Source organism: Xenopus laevis, chromosome 2L (genome assembly GCF_017654675.1).
Source record: "Xenopus laevis strain J_2021 chromosome 2L, Xenopus_laevis_v10.1, whole genome shotgun sequence".
NCBI lineage: Eukaryota > Metazoa > Chordata > Amphibia > Anura > Pipidae > Xenopus > Xenopus laevis.
The window spans coordinates 145,429,745-145,452,629 of record NC_054373.1 but is presented as its reverse complement, the minus strand read 5'-3'; the positions used below and the strand labels follow the sequence as shown (position 1 = coordinate 145,452,629).

General features: G+C 37.9%; 1 protein-coding gene across 5 annotated transcripts in view; it reads left to right on the top strand.

The window, feature by feature from the left end:
- Positions 1-22,885, top strand: part of timeless.L (timeless circadian regulator L homeolog) — a 52,957-nt gene that overhangs the window by 5,307 nt on the left and 24,765 nt on the right. For all 5 annotated transcript variants that reach the window (XR_005965507.1, XM_041582524.1, XM_041582525.1 and 2 more), the window contains 17 exons: positions 1,335-1,471; positions 3,523-3,676; positions 5,028-5,142; positions 6,964-7,026; positions 8,298-8,399; positions 9,804-9,959; positions 10,201-10,334; positions 10,734-10,821; positions 11,428-11,604; positions 12,725-12,942; positions 14,750-14,853; positions 17,293-17,462; positions 18,448-18,576; positions 18,679-18,830; positions 18,941-19,038; positions 20,711-20,834; positions 21,666-21,867. Coding sequence is in view for 4 of the 5 variants with exons in the window: in XM_041582524.1 (XP_041438458.1) it covers positions 1,375-1,471; positions 3,523-3,676; positions 5,028-5,142; positions 6,964-7,026; positions 8,298-8,399; positions 9,804-9,959; positions 10,201-10,334; positions 10,734-10,821; positions 11,428-11,604; positions 12,725-12,942; positions 14,750-14,853; positions 17,293-17,462; positions 18,448-18,576; positions 18,679-18,830; positions 18,941-19,038; positions 20,711-20,834; positions 21,666-21,867 (2,283 nt within the window). In the remaining variant the exon portion in view is untranslated. The remainder of the gene's footprint in view (positions 1-1,334; positions 1,472-3,522; positions 3,677-5,027; positions 5,143-6,963; positions 7,027-8,297; positions 8,400-9,803; positions 9,960-10,200; positions 10,335-10,733; positions 10,822-11,427; positions 11,605-12,724; positions 12,943-14,749; positions 14,854-17,292; positions 17,463-18,447; positions 18,577-18,678; positions 18,831-18,940; positions 19,039-20,710; positions 20,835-21,665; positions 21,868-22,885) is intronic.

Here is a 22,885-nt window from a genome sequence, read left to right as displayed (position 1 = left end):
TGGGAACTATTCTGGGTGCAGCACCTATTTGATACTGACACGTTCCTATGATTTTTATAGGAACGTGTCTGTATCGTTTTAAAAGGGGAGCTTTATTCTAAGCATCTTTTCAATTGGCCTTAAAGGAAACATATTATGTAAAAAACAAGAATGTACCAGTGCATTAAACGCTTTTAGCTATAGAAGGAATATGCTTTAAAAAGTTGTTTCTGACTACTTTATTAAACATTTCTGCATTTCTTTTCAATTTCCTGCTGCCTCCTTTCCCAGGCTGTGCAAGGGAGCCAGTGGCAGTCCCCACACTGCACTGAAGGATACGAATCAGCAGCTAGGCTGACCTGATAGGGAACCGAAGCCTGTTTTTGCTTGTGTGACTGCTGAACTGTGATTGGCTGTCCCCTCCTACAGTCCTGACAGGGACTATTAGGACACGACTCACCCTTCATTTTGACACCTCGACAGAAACCAGAGAACATCTATGGAGATCTCAAAAAAGGGGCTAATTTTGTAGACCATTTTAATTTAATTTTCATTTATCCTATATCCTTTAATATTTCCTTTTTTTTCTTTACTCTTTCCAGTTTTCAAATGGGGGTCACTGACATTGAGAATTACAAAAAAAAATTATAGTCATTCAGTTGGGGGATGCTCCTATAGCTGATAGTTGGGTGGGGGATGCTAAAGGGGCAGATCAGGGTTGGGTGAGGTCGACCCCCACATCACTATTGTGTTGCTTGCTAACACAACTGACTTTGGGGAAAGGCTACATGTAAACAATCTCCTAGCCAGTACTTTACCCTGCCCCCCCCCCAAGCCCAATGTAATATGACATGAGGGGGGCAGGAACTGTGGTACAGGTCTTTAAAGGGGCAGTGCTCCCCTTGTTCATCTGAAGATAAATGAATTGTGCTTGTGCTGAACACAGCTGCTTTGTAGCCATGGGGGCACCCATTCAAGCTGTAAAAAAGGAGAACAGTTAGGTTATTGCAGTGTCCTTAAATAATGATGCTGGCCACAGTTTCTACAGTCTGTTCCAAATCTTTTTTTTCTTTCTTAATTGCTGTATGAAGAAATATTTGATATAAACTTTATAGAGCCTTGGCAAGAGTGGGCATCAAAGAGTTTTTGCCATGGCCCCCAGCCTACCCCTTTCTTGCTTTTTATATATGACACTGTTTGTTTAATAGGACTCGCTGTACAATTTCTACATTGAAAATGGGAAGTGATGTCGAAGTTATACCTTTATTAGTTAACTTAATGGGTGAAAGTTGTTAAAAGCTATGCCTGTGCTATAATTAACAGCTGTTTTGTTGTTTTTTTTTGTCTTTTTTTAGGTGATCTTACTTTATTTTTTTTTAAAGCTGCAATAGATATATGGACTTGTACATGATGAATTGTGAATTGTTAGCAACGTGTAGCGCCTTGGGGTTCCTGGAGGGGGATACTTACCACAAAGAGCCTGACTGTCTTGGTAAGTTTCGACTGGTTTATACAAATAAAGTGAGTTGTCAGACCATTGATCTTAGAATGATTTATATGAGGTTTATTAAGGGACACAGTAGTAGATTTATCAAGTTTATCCAGACAAGAGAAACAAAACCGCATTCGCTTGAAAGCAATGCCTTTAATGTGGGAAGCATAGAGTATGGTTAACATAACTTTGATTTTTCTGAAAGGTTGACCTAGTTTAATGAAAACAGTACTTTAAAGCAGTAGTTTCCAAACTGTTGGGCTAGACCACCTGGGGTGGCTTGTAGCAGTAGCAGGGGGCTCTCAGCCTGAAAGCCTGGCTTGAAGGCCAGTTAGGGTCAGATTTTGGATGAAATTGCATTTGCAGTCTTAGATATTATACAGATGGCTGAATGACTAATACACCAATATGTTGCTATATCTGTGCTCATGTTATGAGCCAAGGGGGGTCCTGGCCAAAGGTTGGATCTTAAATTGGGACTTAAACTGAATGGCACTGCTTTAAAGTCAGTGACGCACTTCCAATTGTAGATGATATGTACTAGCATGTTCCAGATGACTACAAAAACATTCCAGGCACTGGCCTATTAATTTAACTACAGCAATTGTCCTCAATAGTGGCACAGATATTCTCCTATATTCTTTATTGAAAGCATGTTTTGTATTCACTGAATAATGGTATTAAGCGGGGAAGAACATTTTGATTACTTTGTTTTTCAGAGAACGACACATTGATATCTTAACAATTTCCATTAAACAAAGGTATATGTTGTTAATGGTATTATTGCTCAAAAATGCTGGCTAATTGAAAGGGAGTGATTCTAAATGTTCTCTCACCCTTCAAACAGGAAGGTGCTTCGACAACAAAACACATTATGTGCCCCGTGTGCCTGTACCTTTAGGGATGTTGCTTGTCAAGCCCAAAATAATTCTAAAGTGGATTTGCGCTAGCTAGATGGTCTGTCGATACAGAACTCCAATACCAACTTTTCCATTACCAAGCAATCTTATCCTTTTCTTAAGCTGTCCATGGATGATTGATTTCTTTGTGTTAGTTTCAGTCTAACGATCCGCCATTAACCATCCAGATGAAAATAAGTAGGAAAAGTACACCAGACATTGTTTTGGCCATTTATTGACAGGCAGCAATCGTACGAAAGTTATGTCCAACAAATACTACAGGTAATGGGACCTGTTATCCAGAATGCTTGGGACCTAGGGTTTTCTGGATAATTGGTCTTTCCGTAATTTGGATCTTCATACCTTAAGTCTACTTAATCATTTAAACATTAATTAAACCCAATAGGATTGTTTTGCCTCCAATAAGGATTCATTATATCTTAGATGGTACCAGCTACTTTTTTATTACAACAGAGAAATTTTTTTTGAAGAATTTGATTACAATGGAGTCTATGGCCTTGACGTAATTCTGATCTTTCTGGATAAAGGGTTTCCTGATAACGGATGCCATACCTGTAGTAACAGTCACCAGTACATGCAGTGATCCTATCGGTAGCTGATATAAATCTTTAACCTGTCCGTTCGACTGATAAATGCGATAAATGTCAGGACACACCTCACATGGTCCGAAAATCATATGGACCTTTGTTTCCCAGGACGATATCTTTGCATCTATTGTCCACTTTAGTCCCCTTTAAGTAATATGTTTTATGTGACATTGTTTTAACATAGTCTAGCCCATGAACATGTAAGGGATTATATACCAGTTCTAAGTACTATGCATGGTATCAGGCTTAAAATAAAACTCCTCAGCGCAATGCATCTAGCACTTGTACTATGTACATCTATAGAGCGCTGTGCTCTGCACCCTTGTGCTGTTTGCCCCGAATAGTGCACTGGGTGCAGATCATCATGGCTCGTTGTCTAAGGAAACCTTATAATGAGACATATACACAAAATGCTTTTAATTATTTATGGGGTAGAATGATGTCCAACCCACATCCCTCCTGGTGCAGTGGATCTATAACATTTTAATTTAGCATTCAACATCTTAAAGCCTTATATATAATCTTATAATGTTTCCTTTCATAGAGAGTATAAAAGATTTAATTCGTTACCTGCGCCATGAGGATGATACAAGAGATATTCGACAACAGCTTGGTGCTGCCCAGATACTACAGAATGATCTTGTTCCCCTGGTTATCCAGCATCACAATGATAAACAGCTGTTTGATGCTGTAATCAGGTACAGTTGACTTGTTCTTATGTAGATAATTACCATTACATGATTTCATATTGTTGTGCATTTTTTTGTATTTAACCATAACACATTACTCTCTTAAAGGGGAACTAAAGTCTAAAATAGAATAATGCTAGAAATGCTGTATTTTGTATAATAAACATGAACTTGCTGTACCAGACGCCTAGTTAAACACATGATTTATGCTTTCAAAGTTGGCTGCAGGGGGCTGTCGTCTTGTAACTTTGTTAAACATCTTTGCAAGACCAAGACCACGCACATGCTCAGTGTGGTTTGGGCTTCAGTTTGGAGGTTAAGCTTAGGGATCATCATAAATTATCAAAACCGCAAAAATATCTGCCAGATGCCGATACAGCAAGACTAATTAATAATCAAAATATGCAGACTGCCCTGGGTCTGCAGATACAAATCCCTACACAGTAGCCAGCTGCTTTATAGGGAAACAAACAAAGCTGCTCCAGGTCAGGGAAGTAAGGTGGGTGGCTCCCCTCTGCCGTTTGAAAATATGATTGTTTCCCTGCAGAGCAGTTAGGGACCGTCCGCAGTCACAGCACGTAAAACGAAGGGGGAATGTCACTGCATACAGTCAGGTTTTTTTAAAAAAACACTAGACATATTTTAATTAAAGTAAATTGGAGATAGATTTCTTTTTCATTAAAGAAAGTAAAAATGGGATTTTATTTTTACATCCTCTTTAAAGGAATTGTTCAGTATAAAAATAAAAACTGAGTAAATAGGCTGTGTAAAATAGAAAATGTTTTCAATATAGTTAGTTATCCAAATATGTAATCTATGAAGTCTGGAGTGACTGGTTGTTCAACATAACAGCCAGAACATTACTTCCTGTTTTACAGTGCTTTTGGTTTCCACAAATTGGTTACCAGTCACTACCCAATCAGTGACTTGTAGAGGGCCACATGGTTCATAACTGTTGCTTTTGAATCTGAGCTGCATGCTAAGGATAATTTGCAAACTCACTGAGTTGCACACCTGTAACATTTAGTGGAGGAGAAACAATGGTCTGGGGCAGTTGTTTTTTGTTCTATGTCTTCTGGTTAGTGTGAGTTTCATTTTCCAACAAGCAATTTTTAAATCCCGTTTGGCGTTTTTGTTGTAGATTTTTATTTTGCTGAAGTACAGAACGCTTTGTTATGGATTCCTTTCAGAAAAATCTCGTGTATTTTTATATTTGAATTGACACTTTGGCAGCATTTTCCAGAATTCCTTTGTTTTGTCACAAAATAAAATTATCCATTTAGAGAGAAAAAAGCTTAATGTAAAAGTAGTTCTGATCATAGCATCTTAATTGTTGTTGTTTGCTGTTATAATTTATCAGGTTGATGGTAAATCTAACACAGCCGGCACTTTTGTGCTTTGGGAAAGTGCCTCAGGATCCTACATTTCGGCACCATTTTCTGCAGATTGTTTCTTATTTACAAGCATACAAGGAGGTGAGTGTTCTGGACTCTACATCACCCATGAGTGTTATGTTTGACTTGAAGTACACTGGTGATTTTAACCATGGCTATCTCTTGTATTATAATATTAGTCTGTGTGTATTTGTACTATATATTGATCTTATACACACTCTCTCGTTATTTAAAGGAAATCTGTACCCCTCAAACAATGTTAAACCCTGCTTCATGTATATAAACCATTTTCATAATAATGTACTTTTTTAGTATGTGCCATTGGCTAATCAAAAATAGAAAACTGCCATTTAAAAAAAATAAGGGCATCCCCTGGGATAGTATTCACGGTGCACACAAACATACCTAACAAACTATACATGTTAGGTCACATGTTCTGTCTTTTGCTTCAACACTTCTTTCTGTTACAGTTAAGCTGGCCATAGATGTTGAGATTTTTAAAAGATCAGATCCTGATCGTGAGACCACGATCTTCTCAGAACAATCGTACGAATTGACCATCAACTAAAAAGACCAATTTGCCAGGAAAACAGGGAAACAAAGGGGAGCTGCCTGCTTGGCCCTGCAAATATAGATAGATTGCACTGGGGCCGACAAAGATTTTTTGACCTAGCCGATCAATTTCCTGACAGATGTCGGCCGAAAAATCGTAAGATGTACGATCGTTCCAATCCCACTAACCGCATGATAATTTCGAAGGATTGGTCGGGCTTCCCTAAAATCGGTCGTTCGTCAAGAAGAATCGTCGCGTCTATGGGGAGTTTTAGAGTTGTAGTATTTCTGGTCAGGTGATCTCTGACGCAGCAGACAGACCATCACAAAATGGTGGTTCAAGGCAAGAGATGTTAAAAGGCAATATTTACTTAAATATATATACCAGTTTGATAAGATTCTTTAATATGCCACTTCATTTGATATAAACTCTCTGTCGCTCAGGTATTCATTTTGGGGGTATAGTTTTCCTTTAAGGCTGCAGTGTGAGAAGCCATCTAGAAAACCTTCACCCACTGTAGTATGTCTTATTCTAACCCCACACAGAATAATGTCCACTGCAAGGCAAACGTAATTTTGGCTACTAGGTCAATGTATCATTTCTATTTTTATTATGAAGTAGATTTTAGATGAATAATTTCATAGGTAGTAAAAGTGGCATTAATATATGGCCTGTCATTTGCACTTGATCTTATATATAGGGGTTATTTATCAAAAGTCGAGTTGTGCTTTTCCTGAAAAATTCGAGTTTTCAAGGCTAGTTTCAGGAAAAACTCGAATCTTTCGAGATTTATTGTGCCCGGAAGCTGCAAAAAGCTTCAATTCAAAAATACTCCAGCTAAAACCTGTTGAGGCCAAACTCGAGCAATTTGATTTTTTTTTCCTGCTAACTCGATCAGTTTGAGTATTCAAGTTTTTCCCCCAGATTGCATTCATTCGAGGTTTTTTCATAAATAAGCAAACATTCGAGTTTATTCGAGGTATAAAAAAAAAAAAAAAACTCACAAATGCAACCTGTTTCCCTAAGTCTGCTGCCCTAGACCTGGGGCTGTTTGGCTCCAAGGATAAATATACCTATACTTGAAAAAGAATGGCCTATATGTGAATAATTTATTGTTTCTTGGTTTGATCTTTTTACCCATGAGATCATGCAATGTTATAACATGGCTTCTTGTCAGGTAATCTGGCTCTGAAACATGATAAACACAAAGCTTTGGTAATGACAGATCAGTTCTTCTCAGGGCAATGCCTTCCAGGTATTGTATCTCCCTTCTGTTGTACAGCTTTGCAAAATATGTCAGCACTGTATACTACTTGTTAATAACAACTGTGCTTATTTTCACTTCTCAGGCATTTGCAGATGAAAGGCTGTTTGGAGTCTTAAGTGAAAAACTGTATGATTTACTGCAGATGGTAAGTATACTACATGTGTGGCGGTCCTGTTAACTACAACCATCACAAATCAAGATGGGCAGCACTCCAGAATAAAGTTAAAAACGCCTTTATTCACAATCAGCAGGGCAGCATTTGCAACGTTTTGAGCTTAGCACGGCTCTTTTTCAAGCTAGCATAACATTGTACAGATTCTTCTTTTTATACTCTATTGTCATAGCACCCTCTAGTGAAACTGCAACATAATAGCCCAACACTTAATCAGTAACAACTGTTTCACTTCTCTGACACTATGTCAATTGGTAGTCCAGTTTCAGAAAAAGTAGCAAAATGTATCCTCAGGCTGTAAAGAAAGGAGAACATTAAAATCATATAAATTAACTAAAAACAGGAGATAAGTCATATTCCTGATTTTAAAAAAGAAAAACTTACACTCGCACACCCTGGCCGTCCAAAATCAAACGAATCCCAGGTGCTCGATGATAGAGGAATTGGGCAACCTCAAAAACAGCGTAGACACAGAACACACCGGCACAACATGGGTAATTCTAGCAGGTTTAACCTTGCTCGTTTATTGCGGATGCAACGTTTCGGGGCGTGACCCCTTTCTCAAGCATTGAGAAAGGGGTCACGCGCCGAAACGTTGCATCCGCAATAAACGAGCAAGGTTAAACCTGCTAGAATTACCCATGTTGTGCCGGTGTGTTCTGTGTATATTCCTGATTTAACCCATATGGTGTTAAACTATCCAATTTTCTATTCCACCATGCCTCTTTATATAGTAACTTTTTGACCCTGTTGCCTCCCCTTTTCATCCTTGGGACAGCATCTAGGATCTGGAACTTTAATTGTTGTACAGTATGCCCTAGTTCCACAAAATGTTTAGCAACCGGTTGGTCCAGTCTTTTGCATTTTATAGCTGATTTATGTTCCCTGATCCTATCTCTGGCCATACGGTCCTGTTAACTACAACCCCCAGCAACCTTAGCTGTCCTAAGACCAAGGCTTTAATTAGGTTTATAGGAATTAAAGACATAGGCATTTACAGATATTCTAACTATTTAAATAAAAGACAACGCTGAGTCTCGTTAACTGTTGGAGAATCTTTGTTCTAGTTTTCACTGCTATATCTGTAAATACTGGCACATATTTAAAACCCAGTTCAAGGTTTTATTTGACACAGATGATTAATACTTTTTATTTGTCTCGGAAGATTGAAAAGAACATCTCAAGTTAAAATTTGTTCAGAGTTTGTTCTTGACATTTACCTGTTTTCAATTTAAATTACTCAGGAATGGGAGCAACGAGAGGAGGAACATAATTTGCTTATAGAAAGGATTCTTCTGCTAGTGCGTAATATTCTCCATGTGCCCCCTGACCCAGAGGAGGAGAAAGTGAGTTTTAAAATTGGACATTATTTTATTATATACTCTTACTTTTTTTTTTAATAAAAACGCTGGCATGTGTTAGAGATAAATGTGAATATGTTTACATGCGTTAATCTGGTGTGTTATTTAGGGGCAGTATACCTCTGGTTCAACTTGTGTTCAATGAGTAGGACACACTTTTTGCCTATTGTTTTAATCATGAAATATCCATGCTTTTTGTTGTTTCTTGAGCTAAACAGGGAAAGTGAAGCTACTCCACATTTGCTTCTTGCGTTGTAGATAATCCGTTCACAGATAAACAGAAGTCTTTTATCAGACGAACCAAACATGAAATAACTTCATCTCTTTCGTTCAAGAAATTAAAAAACAGATATTTCAGATGTTTTCAGATTGTTCACCAGAAAAATATATTTTTAATTGCTTTCCCTTTTTTTATTTTTGACCATTTTCCCCAAAATCTAAACTTAAAGTTGAATGTTCCTATCTCTGGTTTTTCAGTCCGGCAGCTCAGTGATCCAGGTGCAAATTCTGAACTGTTACAATTTGCAACATTAGTTGATACATTTCTCAGCAGTCTCTGTGAAATATTAACAACTATTGTATCAATTCTAACAGCTGCCTTTAATGAAATGCTGGGCTCCTGTTAGCATGGCCTAACATAAAAATGTATCAACGAAACGAGTCGGTGACCTCCCCCCACCCTTCCCAGAGCTGCTTTAGAAAGACCTAAGAAGGTGAAAAATTTTAAGTTTAAACTTTAATACAAGAAAAACTGTCACAAATAAATAATAGAAATTAATTAAGAAAATTATTTATTTCTGGTGAACAATCTGAAAATTACTGAACTGAAAAAAAAGTATTGGAGGGTGAACAACCCCTTTTAAATAAAAAAAAAAATGAATAAACACCTATTGAAAGAATAGAAAATCCAGTCACCAAATGTCTACCAAAATGTAACTTAAAGGTGAACTGTCTTTATATTAATCTAGTGTCATGCTAGATTTCATTTTTTGTCCGTTAGAAAAGTTGACTTAAATTAAAAAGAAAACAATGTGTGGCCTTTTTCTATGGTTGCAAACCTTTTACACACTAAAAGTACCATAGCTGCAAAAAGTTAACAGGTTGCTATTTTATCTTCTGAACCTCACATAGAAACAATCAGGGTTTTCCCTCATAATCAACATTTTTGCACTGCAAAAAACCTTGGGCCCTTTTCTATGATTAGAAGTTAATTTGCTTGTTTTAAAGCAATGGGTCTCATTTCTGCGTCCGAGTCTGGACTCTTAAGTGTCCTTTAAAACATAATATAAGCAAATATCATTGAATTGTGCCAGCATTAAAATGAAAGCCTTGTTTTGAATGAAATGTTAAATGTCAATGGTTACATATGCCCTTATGTTTCCCTTTTAGAGTGTGGATGACGATGCGAGTATTCATGACAGAGTGCTTTGGGCAATCCACATGAGCGGGATGGATGATCTAATTAAGTTTTTGGCCAGCTCAGAGACCGAGCAGCAATGGAGCATGCATGTGCTGGAGACTGTATCTCTTATGTTTAGAGACCAGGTAACCTAGGAAGGTGATCTCCCATAGAGTCCATTGTAAACAAACATTTTAAAAGAAACCTTTTTAATGATTTGCAAAACAATTATTTTGGGTTTACTTAATGTTAAAATACCTTGTAGCAGATTTAAGGGATGTTGATCTAAATTACAGAATAAAAAAAAAAAAACCTTTTGCCAAAAACCCCAGGTGCTAAGCATTCTGAATACTAGATCACTTACCTGTATTTCCCTTCCCCCTTAAGATCGCAGAGCATTTAGCAGCAACTGGTCAGGCACGTTCAACCGCAGAGAGAGACACTGATATTAAAAACTTGGAGATCCTGAGGCAGCGGGAAATGGCAGAAAAGAAGAACCGAGCGCTTCAGCGTGGGAACCGGTGAGTTCTAAGACATCTTTTTTTCTACTGGTATTTTTTTAATATACATATACTGGCCAATTTCCCAGTTTTGTGTAGGAAAGTCAGACTACCCGCTTCCTCATTAAAGGATAATACAGGAGGATTTGTTAAGTCATACAGTGTGTTGAAAATGTTTAATTACTTTATTTTAAAAAGTTGCCTAAAATTGCCAAAATAAAAACATTAAACCCCAAAAATGTGTTTTAACAAGCGGAAATCCTCTCACTTCCATGAAATGCTTGGTTCTTTCTGGCACCTGATGATGCTCTGTAGAGGAGCACCAATTGCAGCCATAGATCACACTGTACTTCATTTTATTGTGCCAATGTCCTGTAATTATAATTTTTTCTGTGTTACGGTTTCCATGTCCTTCCTCAGGCATTCTCGGTTCGGTGGCTCTTACATTGTTCAGGGACTGAAATCTATTGGGGACAAAGATGTTATTTATCATAAAGGCCTTCAGAATGTGAGTGTGAGCTAGATTTCATGACATATTTTTCTCCCTTGTATACACTGAATCTGATAGTCTCGCCCAGCATGCTTAAAAGAAGCCTGACCAAGCTCATGTACTCATGCACCTTTAAACATAATCTAAATTGGTTCAGAGTATATTAAATAGAGGTGTATATTTTCCCTTTAGTGTACTGATATTTATATTTGCAACAAACTCTACATGATGCCTTGTGTTTCACTAATGTGGTATTGGTGACTATTTGCAGTTGATGTGAGGTGGGCTGCATCATTACTATTCTTATATATAAAGCACCATCATCTCCCACAGAGGAAGGGGATACAAGACAAAATTGTTTACATATACAGACAGACATTTTCCCCAAAACAGATGCACATAGTAACAGCTGTATATTAGGGGCCAGTTGGGAGAGGGCCCTGCTTGCTTTCACGTTTTTCACTGCAATATGCATTTTGTAGCTCAGTGGTGTTTAACTTGCATCATTCCAGCTCTTCCCAGCTGCGATATGTAGTCTAATCTGTTTCTAAAAAAACTGCTAGCTGCTTGATTCCATGTTTTTTTTTTTTTAAACTACTTGACATATATGACATTTCCTGACAGTTTAAGAATTACACTCATGACCTTGGAAAGGAAATGCGGAGAGTCCCTAAGAGAAAGCAGCAAGCCAAGGACACAGAGGCACGGCGCCGCTCTGCGCTCAATGTTCGATTGTTTCTAAAGGAGTTTTGTATTGATTTTTTAGAAAATTGCTACAATCGACTGATGTACATTGTAAAAGTGAGTGAGGTGTTGCGCTGTTCTTTATAAATATTAACAGTAAGTTGCTATTTCATTTTAATGCTTCTGTGTGCTGTGAATGCAGAGTGTCTGCAGTAAAACAGGTTGAGTTATCTATCTTATCGAATTACAATCCATATGAGGTTCAGGAGAAGGCTAGTAATCAGAAGGAGTATATAATAACATTAAATGTTTGCTGCTGTTTTATAGTATAGCTTGTTGTTTTAAACCGTACTTTTTCAGTTCAAGCCCTCCAAGGAGGTCTACCCTTTTATCCGGGCCCTTTTAGGTCATAACAATATTAGATTAGTTCTACACTGATGTAGTAGCTGTTCAGCAATGGTGCCAAGGATATCTAGGACAGCAAATAATAAATTCCTAACTGACCTAACTACTTTCTTACTACTTCACCTTTACCAAGTCTCCCCCCCCCCATATGCTGAATTATACATTTTAAAAACTATCATTGTTATAAAAAGGCTGTTCCTACCGAGTAAATTAAGGGTACTCCTAACAACCGACAACATTGATTCTTAAATCTATGGATGATATTTTATTTTGTCCTTAAGGGGTAAGAAGTACAGTAACGCCTGTTCATATGAATATATATAATGATAAATAAGGCTACGTGCAGAATCACAGATATCCAGATCAAAAGGCTCTGATTAACTACATATTGCAATAGTTTAAGAAAGATAAAATTAGATTCAACTATATCAATTTAAATGTACTCGTATGCTCTCATTATATTAGGGCAGATTGTATATGTATATGTATATGTATATATATATGTATATATATATATGTATATATATATGTATATATATATGTATATATATGTATGTATATATATGTATGTATATATATGTATGTATATATGTATATATGTATATATGTATATATGTATATATATATATATGTATATATATATATATGTATATATATATATATATATATATATATATATATATATATATATATATATATATATATATATATATATATATATATATATATATATATATATATATATATATATGTAAGTGAGTGTTACATTGTGCAATTTACATGCGTTTGGGAATCAAGCTAGCAAACAATGATTTCCATAATTTATTTGCAGGATAATCTTATTCGCGAGAAGGCGCAGCAGCATGATGAAACATACTACTTGTGGTCCATGGCTTTTTTTATGGGGTTTAATCGCCTGTTCCACTTCAAACCTGAACTTGTATCTGAGACAGTGAGCATAAGGACCTTCCACTTCATAGAGCAGAACCTTACAAACTACTATGAGATGATGCTGACTGACAAGAAGGAGGCCACATCATGGGCCCGGCGGTGAGTAAGATGCAGTTCTCTGTATAATGTTAGTAATGAGACTCTTTGGAGTACCGTCACTTTACAGTGCCTTGGACTCTAAATACTCTAAATGCACTAGTCTGTTTGCTTGTTTGTCACTAATTATAGGAGTTAGCCAATTCCACAATTCCAGATATATATACACATATATATATATATATATATATTCCACTGTTGTCCTATAAACGGCCACGAAACCTCAGGGATAGGCTAGTGCAAGCCGATCTGGGCACCCAACGGGTTAATACACAAAGGGTCTTAGCACCACTGACAAATGGTATGTTTCCATGTGGCAGGTGTAATCAATGTTCAAGTGTCATACGCACTAATGTATTTACCCACCCACATACAGGAAAGAAGTTCGAATTGCGAGGTCATTTTACATGTGATACCGAATATGTGGTCTATATGCTTAAGTGCCCCTGCGGGCTTGCATATGTTGGGGAGACTGTTCAACCCATACGAGACCGTATCAGTCAACATAAATCCACGATCAGAAAGGAGGTACTAAAACTACCAGTACCAGCCCATTTTCACTCAGCACGACATTCCGCGGCTACCCTCAGATTTCTTGTTTTGGAGTCTATTGCCCCCCCTCGCCGGGGGGGGAATAGACTCCTACAACTCCAAAAAAGAGAAAAAATTTTGGCTACATACACTGCAAACATTGTCCCCAAAGGGGCTTAACAGAGAGTATGATCTATATGCTTTCATGTGATTGCTATTAACCTCTGTAATATATTTACTTTGGGAGGTTGGGGCGAATTGAATATGTCATCACGTGTAGTCCTTATAACCTTTAAAACTTCTTGTTACATTTTACACATTGTTATCTTTGATCAATATGTTTCTTTTTGTTGGATGTTCCTATTATTATGGTCTAATTGACACTGTTATACTACATTGTTTCATTATATTGTCATTGGTCTATGTGTATTACATGGTTAACCACATCCCACCTATGGGAGTGGCTTGAACTTATGGCTTTAAAAGGATGTGATGTCATTTAAATCTTTATTGCTTGATAAAGAAGCGGGAGCTTCGAAACGTTGTACTCATTACTTGCTTGATAAAAGTTTTTTCTTGATGCACAAGCAAGTTGTCTGGACTTCTTTGATATATATATATATATATATATATAATCATTTATGCTGAATTGCTGTTGCCGTTTGCACCTTCAAATATCCCAACATTAATTGTCTTTACTACTTACTATGCTACCCAAGATTTATGATATATCTTTGTGTAGCCTAAAAGAAGGCCTGCTATGGCCCATGCTGTTTACAGCTCTGTTTGGTAGGCCCTCCACTCCAGTGATGTCACATCACATAATCTGGAATGAAATGTGGCACAACTTTTTGTAATGGGACTATAACCTAATAGTGGGCCTATGTCTACTAAGAAAAGAACAAAACAGACTCTGCTCTACCATTCATAAGATTAGTTTAGTAAGCACTAGGTTGTCCCAGTTCCCAGGCCCACCTTAAAACTGTATGTCATGTCTTAACATCTGATCCTAAAAGAGTCTCTATGCGCTCAGCTCCTTGTAAACACTGCCTGTATTAGAACACGTGTTTAGTTTGTTTTGTAATATAAAAGGAACACTGAAACACAAAACATATCTTCTGTTTCTCAATATTTAGCAATTATTTAAGATTTGGTTTTAATATTCAAATGCGGTTATTTTTTTGTTATAGACATTTACAGTATTATGATTAATTTTGGAAATATGTTATACAGTATTTAACCTTTTAAAGATGAAATGACTGTTTTCTTTCCTTGCCAGAATGCACCTTGCTCTGAAAGCGTATCAAGAGCTCCTGAGCAATGTTCATGAGATGGACCATTCCAAGGAAGAGGCTGTGCGGGAAAGCAGCAAAATCATTAAAAGTGAGAATCAATTAGTAACAAACTTTCGATAGTATATATCCTTCTATTAAACACCTAGGATAATTTGTAGTACACAGTTACCATTGGCATTTATTTTGGGTGTTATACAGTATAGTGCAACATTGCGTTTCTTTTCTTTTTAAAGTTTTTATTTAACATTTTCAATTAAACATTGCATAGCAGAACAAGTAGAAGTGGAAAGAGAATAGGAAAGAAAAAGCAAGGAAAGGGGAAGAGCCCATTTAGCCTTAGTAAATCCAATCCCGAGAGGTCTAACTGTCAGGTATTGCTGGGATTCCAGCCAGGGACATTTGTGTTTCTGGCTCGATACCTTAACCATTTGGCCAGGTGAGCAGCCTGTAGGGTTGCTCGCTATGTGTTGCCTGGACTCTGCAGTCCCAGCCCAGCTGCAGCCTGATTGGCTTCTCCAGCCCCAGCCCAGCTGCAGCCTGTTTAGCCTCTACAGCCCCAACCCAGCTGCTGCCTAGTTGCAATGAGGGCTGACTAATCCCTATTTAAGGGCAGCACTTGGAACACTCCTTGCCAGAGCATTACATTGTTTCTCCCTAGTACCGCGGCAGCGCCCCTAACTAGGTAGTTCTAGCTCTTGCCCCTTTTCCCTTATTCCTCCTTGCCTTTGTCTGCCTGTCCTTGTCTTGTCTTGCTTTACCCTTTCTTGTACCTTCCCAGCATTGTCCTTGATCTGACCCTTGCCTGTTATCATTTCCTATTCCACCTTGTACCTTTCACTCTCTTCATCTTGTACCTGCCTTGCCGGTTCCTGCTTCCTGACCTGCTCTGCCTTGTACCCTGTCTTGTTGCTTCCCTAGTCTCCCTCTGCTATCTTGATATCCAGTCTCCCTCTCTTGCTATCCTGCTCCAGTCTCCCTCTTTTGCTATCCTGCTCCAGTCTCCCTCTCTTGCTATCCTGCTCCAGTCTCCCTCTCTTGCTATCCGCTCCAGCCTCCCTCTCTTGCTATCCGCTCCAGCCTCCCTCTCTTGCTATCCGCTCCAGCCTCCCTCTCTTGCTATCCGCTCCAGCCTCCCTCTCTTGCTATCCGCTCCAGCCTCCTTCTCTTGCTATCCGCTCCAGCCTCCTTCTCTTGCTATCCGCTCCAGCCTCCTTCTCTTGCTATCCGCTCCAGCCTCCCTCTCTTGCTATCCGCTCCAGCCTCCCTCTCTTGCTATCCGCTCCAGCCTCCCTCTCTTGCTATCCCCAGTTTGATCTGATCTACGCCCGCACCGTCCTGTCCCATCCAGTCTGTTCCTGTCGTCACCCTCTTCTTCCTGCCTAGTCCAGTCCAGTCCTGATCTTCGCCCTCTCCGTCCTGTTCAGCACCTGATCCAGACTGACTCTTCGCCCTCATCAACCTGTTCCTGCTTTCCCTTCAAGTGTTCCCTAGGCACATACAGCTCCTGCCTCAAGGACTCGCCCTTTCCCTATCAGTCTCCACAGCACCCCCTACCTAATCTTTGACACTTACTTAGTGTGGGAATCGTTCAGGCTCTGCAGTATTATGTTCCAGCCAGTGACCCCATATCCCTTCAAATTTTCCAGGTTACCCATGTGCTTTGTATACCAGTATTTGTTGGCCAAGGTTGCATTTCTTACTTTATATTTATATGCGTGATAGCTTCTAACTGAAATGTGCATTTTGTATATCCAGTTGAATACATGCTGCTAAAATGGTTACAAATAAGAGTTATTGAGGCATTAGTCTCCTAGGTTTTCTTAAAGGGTCATTTTTTCTGCTGTGATGTGCTTTTCTCCATAGTTCTGTGACCCTCGGCTATATTCCTATGGCCTCTAACGTTGGCCTATGCTGCATGGAATCGGCTACTGAACATAATGGCTTCTCATTAAAAAAGTGTGCATAGGGTGAGGCAAGTTTGAGCTGACTTTCTGAGCAGGCCTTGTGCAGCCTTCCATTGTGTAACAAACTTAAATAAATAAATAAAAATTATAAGCATAATACTTAAAATGTATAAGGTAATCTATGACCACAGGTTGCTCATTTCTAAAAATCTTCGAGGGTATTTCTCGGTCAAAAATCTAAAAATTCGAGTTATTTAAACCAAAAAGATTTTTCGAGATGTATTATACCCTGAAGGTGGTATTAGCTCAAATCCGAAAATTGAGTATTTAAGTTTTTCACCCCGACACTGATTCGTTTTTTACATGTGAGTTTTTTCTTTAATAAGAAACTATTTGCGTTGTTAGTTCATTCGAGGTCTAAAATAGCTCACAAAGCTCTAAAATTCAGCCTTTTATAAATAACCCCCTTAGTGTTTAGTAGACTTATCCCATGCAGCACTTTGTGCAGCACAGATGATGTCCTTAAAGGATTCTAGTTATTCGGTTGCTTTTCTGTTTTTTCGAGATTTGAAATTTACATTGAACTTTTTCTTTGTATTGCTTCCTCCTGTTTATTCCCACAGATAACATTTTCTATTTAATGGAGTACCGGGAGCTCTTTCTAGCCCTATTCAGAAAATTTGACGAGACTAAGCAGCCACGTTCCTTTTTGAAGGATTTGGTGGAGACAACACATTTGTTTCTTAAAATGCTGGAAAAATTTTGCAAAGGGAAACAAACTGTGGTGGTGCAGGTGAGGGAGAATCAGGATTTCAAACTGCAGTAAATCTGTCCATTCTTTGTACTTATGTGTGTGTGTGTGTGTGTGTGTGTGTGTGTATATATATACACACACACACAGTCCCTTCAAAACAGCACAACTTTGTCCCCATGGACAGAATTCCTATTTATTTTGTTGTGACAGGGTTTATTTGGTGAGGGAATGCCATCAGAACAATACTACTAGTCTCATGATTTCTCATAATTGTCCTTAAATAGAGCTTAATCGAGAATATATTTGTTCACACAAATCTCCATTAAACTTGTCTTTGGGTTTATTTTAAAACTGGTGCATTGTTGACTTAACACATACACTTTTTAAAAGTTCCGTTCAAGATAAGGCTAGCTACTCAAAAATACTTCATTTAATTCATAATGTGTTCGCGATGGCACCTTTTATCATCAAAGGAGACTCTACCTACTCATACTTCTGGAAACTGAAAGGAGTCTCCTTCACAGTTCTTGAGTTGCATCTCATGATATCATACTTGTGTGTAGGGCTGCCATGTCTATCCTTTTTGTCAACAAATTGCTGTGAAATCTATTTACTGGTTTGTTTTACATGTCAATTTAATTAATAGCCTAATAGTATTATAGTGACATGGCAAAATATAAGTGGTAAGGAACAGAGGTGGTAGCGAAAAACAATATCTATAGCAACTATAAGGCTTTAAAACTTTAGAAAAGTGTGTGCTCTGAATTTAATGCTGATTTGAAACATTTAAGCTTAGTAATGGTAATCTTAACTTGTAACTGGCTTCCAGAATATTACTGATGGTTCAGGATCATTATAGCTACGGGGTCTGTTTTTCAAAAGTATGTTTACGCCAGTGTGAGACCAGCTTTGTTGTATAGATATTTACATAATTTGCTATACAGAGGAAGCAACTTAAAACTTGAGTGCATGCCAAGTAATTTAATACAATTTTGACATTGTTTGCTGTAATTTTATTGAAAAGAACCGACGTGTGAAACGAAAGAAGAAGAAATCCTCTGTAAGTGGTACTAAAGCGGCTCAACCGAAGAGCATAGAGGAGCTGGAGGCAATATGGACAAATGTTTCAGAGCAGCTCAGGACCTGCACATTGGTATGATATGATCTTATGCCGTTCAGCAGTGCATTAAACTGTTACTGCAGGCTTTTTCCTATTGTAACTATTCATAACTAGTGTCTCTTTAAATCCATGCAGGATTCAGCAAATCTACCCGATAGTGTTGTGCCTTTTGATGCTGCCTCTGAGATACCAGTAGAAGAGCAGAGGGCAGAAGCCTTAGTTCGAATCCAAGATGGACTTTTCTCTGGCCATGCATCAGAGGCCCTTGTTCTGCTGCGTTCTGCTAGGTAAGTTCTCACTGTTTCTTTATGTACTGATACTACTTGCATTCAGTACTTTTTTTTTTTTTTTAACCAAATTCTGCTTTATTTCTGAGCTTGTTAATTTGTTTTTTTAGAGAGGTCTGGCCAGAGGGGGATGTTTTTGGTGCTGCAGAAATAGAACCTGAAGAAGAGACTGAACTTCTGAAACAAATTCTCTTTGCAGATCTTCCCAGTAAGTGTGCCATTAGTGCAGTAATATGATATCAAGATTAATTTTGCTTTGAGTTTTTTAACCTACTTGCACAGTTCTAGTATTCTCTGTGAGAAAATGTATTGGTGTCTCACGTACAGTGGGATCAAGCCATGATCCCATGAGTCCCCATGGTTTTTGCTGTTTCAGGACTGCTTTGTGTTGTATGTCATTCCTGGATTTGCTGAACAGACTGGCGATACCTATTACTTGTTAAACAATGTGGCCTGCATAGCTTGCCTGTCATTACATTTGTCATATCTTAGATCTAAGCTTTGCTACTTTCCATTTAAGATCTGATTTTGTGCATGTGCTTATTATTATTGTAACATTATCCAAGATCCTGAGGTTTTAGTTAGATGCTTATTACAATGAAGATTTTTTTAAGGGGTTGTTCACCTTCAAACAACTTGTTGTTTTCAGATAATCATCAGAAATGCCGACTTTTTTTTAAATGTACAGGCAGATCTTATCTGACCCCGCTAAGAAAGTTCAAAATGGGACTGTTGGCCAGTCCATCGTGTTTGAGATGTTCAGCAGCTGATGCCTCCCTAATTCATAACATAACATGTGGCTGTGCCCATTAATCAAACACTTTTGGATGGAGGCGTATGGTTATTGGCATTCGCTGACCAAACAAAAAATCCAGCCGAACATCGAATGGGCTCTATTTAGTAAAATTAAGACTACCCAACAAATAACCAAAAAAGCCCTAGCGGAACGGTTAGCCGCAGCTAATAGGAAAGCTATACTACAGGAATGGCTGTCACCCACTCCACCCTCAATGAATCTAGTGAAAAACAAACTACATTTCCTGTTCCACATGGACTGTGGGAAGCATCCCTAAACAAACTATCCAATACTAATAAATTTTTTGACATATGGACCACCTACATCTTAAGTCTCCCCCCTGACATAAGAAAACTTGACAGTTTCCACATTCTACAAAACCACTTGGTATGACCTGGAAAGTCTCCGAGATACTAACCCTCTCATTCTAGCAATAACAACCTAAATAAGATAGATGTATTGGTGCCTCCCAGGACTCATGGACACACAGATACTGAAAGACTCATTAATGTCCCTTTTATAAGGGCGAGTAACGGGCTTATGTAACCTAAATGTTTTTATTTTATGTTGTTATTTTACCGGTTATACTTATTTGGAGTGGTAAAGAAAGGAGGTCTCCCATAATCACCTAGACAGAAATAGTGGTGAATTTATAAATGTGACCACCGCTACCAAACCTGTAATATTATGTTTATATTATCTTAGAACACGCAAACAAGATGGGCTTTTCTCAAAATGCTATTATTGTTTAATGGGTGTTCAACATGTTACAATTATGACATCAATACATAAATGCACATGTAAATCTGTGATGAGACTTCAATAAAAACAAATTTAAAAAAAAAAATAAAATGTCCAGGCAGATCAAATGAATAGCAGGAAGTGAAGAGGAGCTGCATTTCTTATTGGAGAACCTAGGGGGCACACAAAATCATTGTGAGGACTATATCTAAACCTATTAGCCTTCTGTTGCCCAGCATTGGGCTATATTTGACAAACATACTACATTTCTGAAATCCAACTAATTTTTTATAAAAATACTGTGCTTTACCCTTTGTTTATACTTTAAATTATTCTCATTTAGGATCAACACAGGCTGAAATTGAAGATCTGGGAGAGGAAGAAGAGGAAGAGGAGATTGAGGAGGAAGAGCTTACCTCGGTTCAAGTATCTGAGAAGGAGTTTAACGTCCTGGATTATATGAAACGGTAAAATGTACTGGTATTCTCAAAGGCATAGTACACAAAACACAGGCGATTGTAAGCTTTACCCCAAGTATATTGGAGATAGGTTTCTTTTTCATTGAAGAAAGTAAAAATGGGATTTTATTTTTTGGCCTTTTACATGCCCTTTAAACGAAATGTATTCTTGGATAAAGGGAAGATGAAAAAATACACACCATAGTTGTAAAATTAATGAATCGAATTTGTTTAAAGGAAAGTCCAATTCACTGGAGGGTGGCAATTTGTTGGGAACCCTCCAGTGACTACATTTTCTTAAATCTTACTCACGGCCAGCACTCCACGTCTGTAACAAAAACATCTGCCTGGGGCTCTTTCTATCAGAGCATCACAATTTTCACAGCCTTTTCCTTACTTTGTTCTATTGTGACATGATAGATTCTTGAAATCCCTCTACTTTCCAGTAGGAATGCACCAAATCCACTATTTTGGATTCGGCCGAACCCCCAAATCCTTCTCAAAAGATTTGGCCAAATCTGAATCCTAATTCGCATATGCAAATTAGGGGTGGAAGGAAAACATTCCAAATCCTGCTGAAAAAGGCCGAATCCCAAACCGAATCCTGGATTCGATGCATCCCTACTTTCCAGAGATTCTGTGAACTAGTATGGAAAAAGGATAGATGGATATCAATTAACACTTCTTATAAGGAACAATATTGTCAAATTTATTAGATTCTTGTTTGTTTTTTCTTTTTCAAAATATCTGTATGTATTCTGATATTCTGCACAATTTAGTGATCACAATTGCTTGATCAATCTGACTATGTTGGTCTGTTGTGATTAAATAATGTTGCAGGTTTGCAAACTCCAATGTGGTGAAAACATATGTCCTGCTGCTGAAGAATTACCAACAGAACAGTGCTCACACCAATCACTGTGTAGCGAAGATGTTGCACCGTATTGCATATGACCTCAAAATGGAGGCGCTTCTCTTTCAGCTTTCAGTGTTTTGCACCTTCAACAAGATTCTGGTTGATCCAGCAGCAAGTGCCTACAAGGTAAGGAAGTCACATGCTTGTACAAACTTTAAAGGGGTTGTTCACCTTTGCGTTAATGTTTTAGTAGGATGGGGATCATAATACTCAGAGGCCGTTTGCAAATGGTTGTTTTTTTTTGTTTTTTTTGCATTATTTAGTTTTTTATTCAGCAACTCTTCAGTTTGCTATTTCAGCAATCTCGTTGCTGGGATCCAAATGACCCTAGCAACAATGCATTAATTTGAATTATAGACTGGAATCTAAATAGGGCCTGAATAGAAAGATGAGTAATCAAAGGTAGCAGTAACAATAAATTTGTAACCTTATTGAGCATTCTTTTTTTTTTTTTTTTATATATATGGGGGCAGTGACCCCCATTTGATAGCTGGACAGAAGAGTCAGAAGAAGAAGGCAAATAATTAAACTATAAATAATGAAAACCAATTGAGTACTGGGGTGTTTTCTGAACAAAGATTTTTAGTGAAGCAGTATTCATTTGTATGAAATTAAATCAAATGTGAAAAACTGTCTGTGCAAAAATTTGGGTACCGTTTTAATTTTGCTAATCTGAATGCATGTAACTGCTCAATACTGATTATTTGCAACACCAAATTGGTTGGATTAGCTTGTTAAGCCTTGAACTTCATAGGCAGGTGAGTCCAATCATGAGAAAAGGTATTTAAGGTGACCAATTGCAAGTTGTACTTCTGTTTGACTCTTCTCTGAAGAGTGACAGCATGGGATCCTCAAAGCAACTCTCAAAAGATCTGAAAACAAAGATTGTTCAGTATCATGGTTTAGGGGAAGGCAATTTGCACAAAAAATGGCAGGGTGATGAGAAAGAAGCCCTTTCTGCACTCACGCCACAAACAGAGTCGCTTGTTGTATGCAAAAGCTCATTTAGACCAGCCACAGTCTCTTTGGAACAAAGTGCTTTGGACTGATGAGACAAAAATTTAGTTATTTGGTCATAACAAAAAGAGCTTTGCATGACAGAAGAACAACACTGCATTCCAAGAAAAACACCTGCTACCTACCT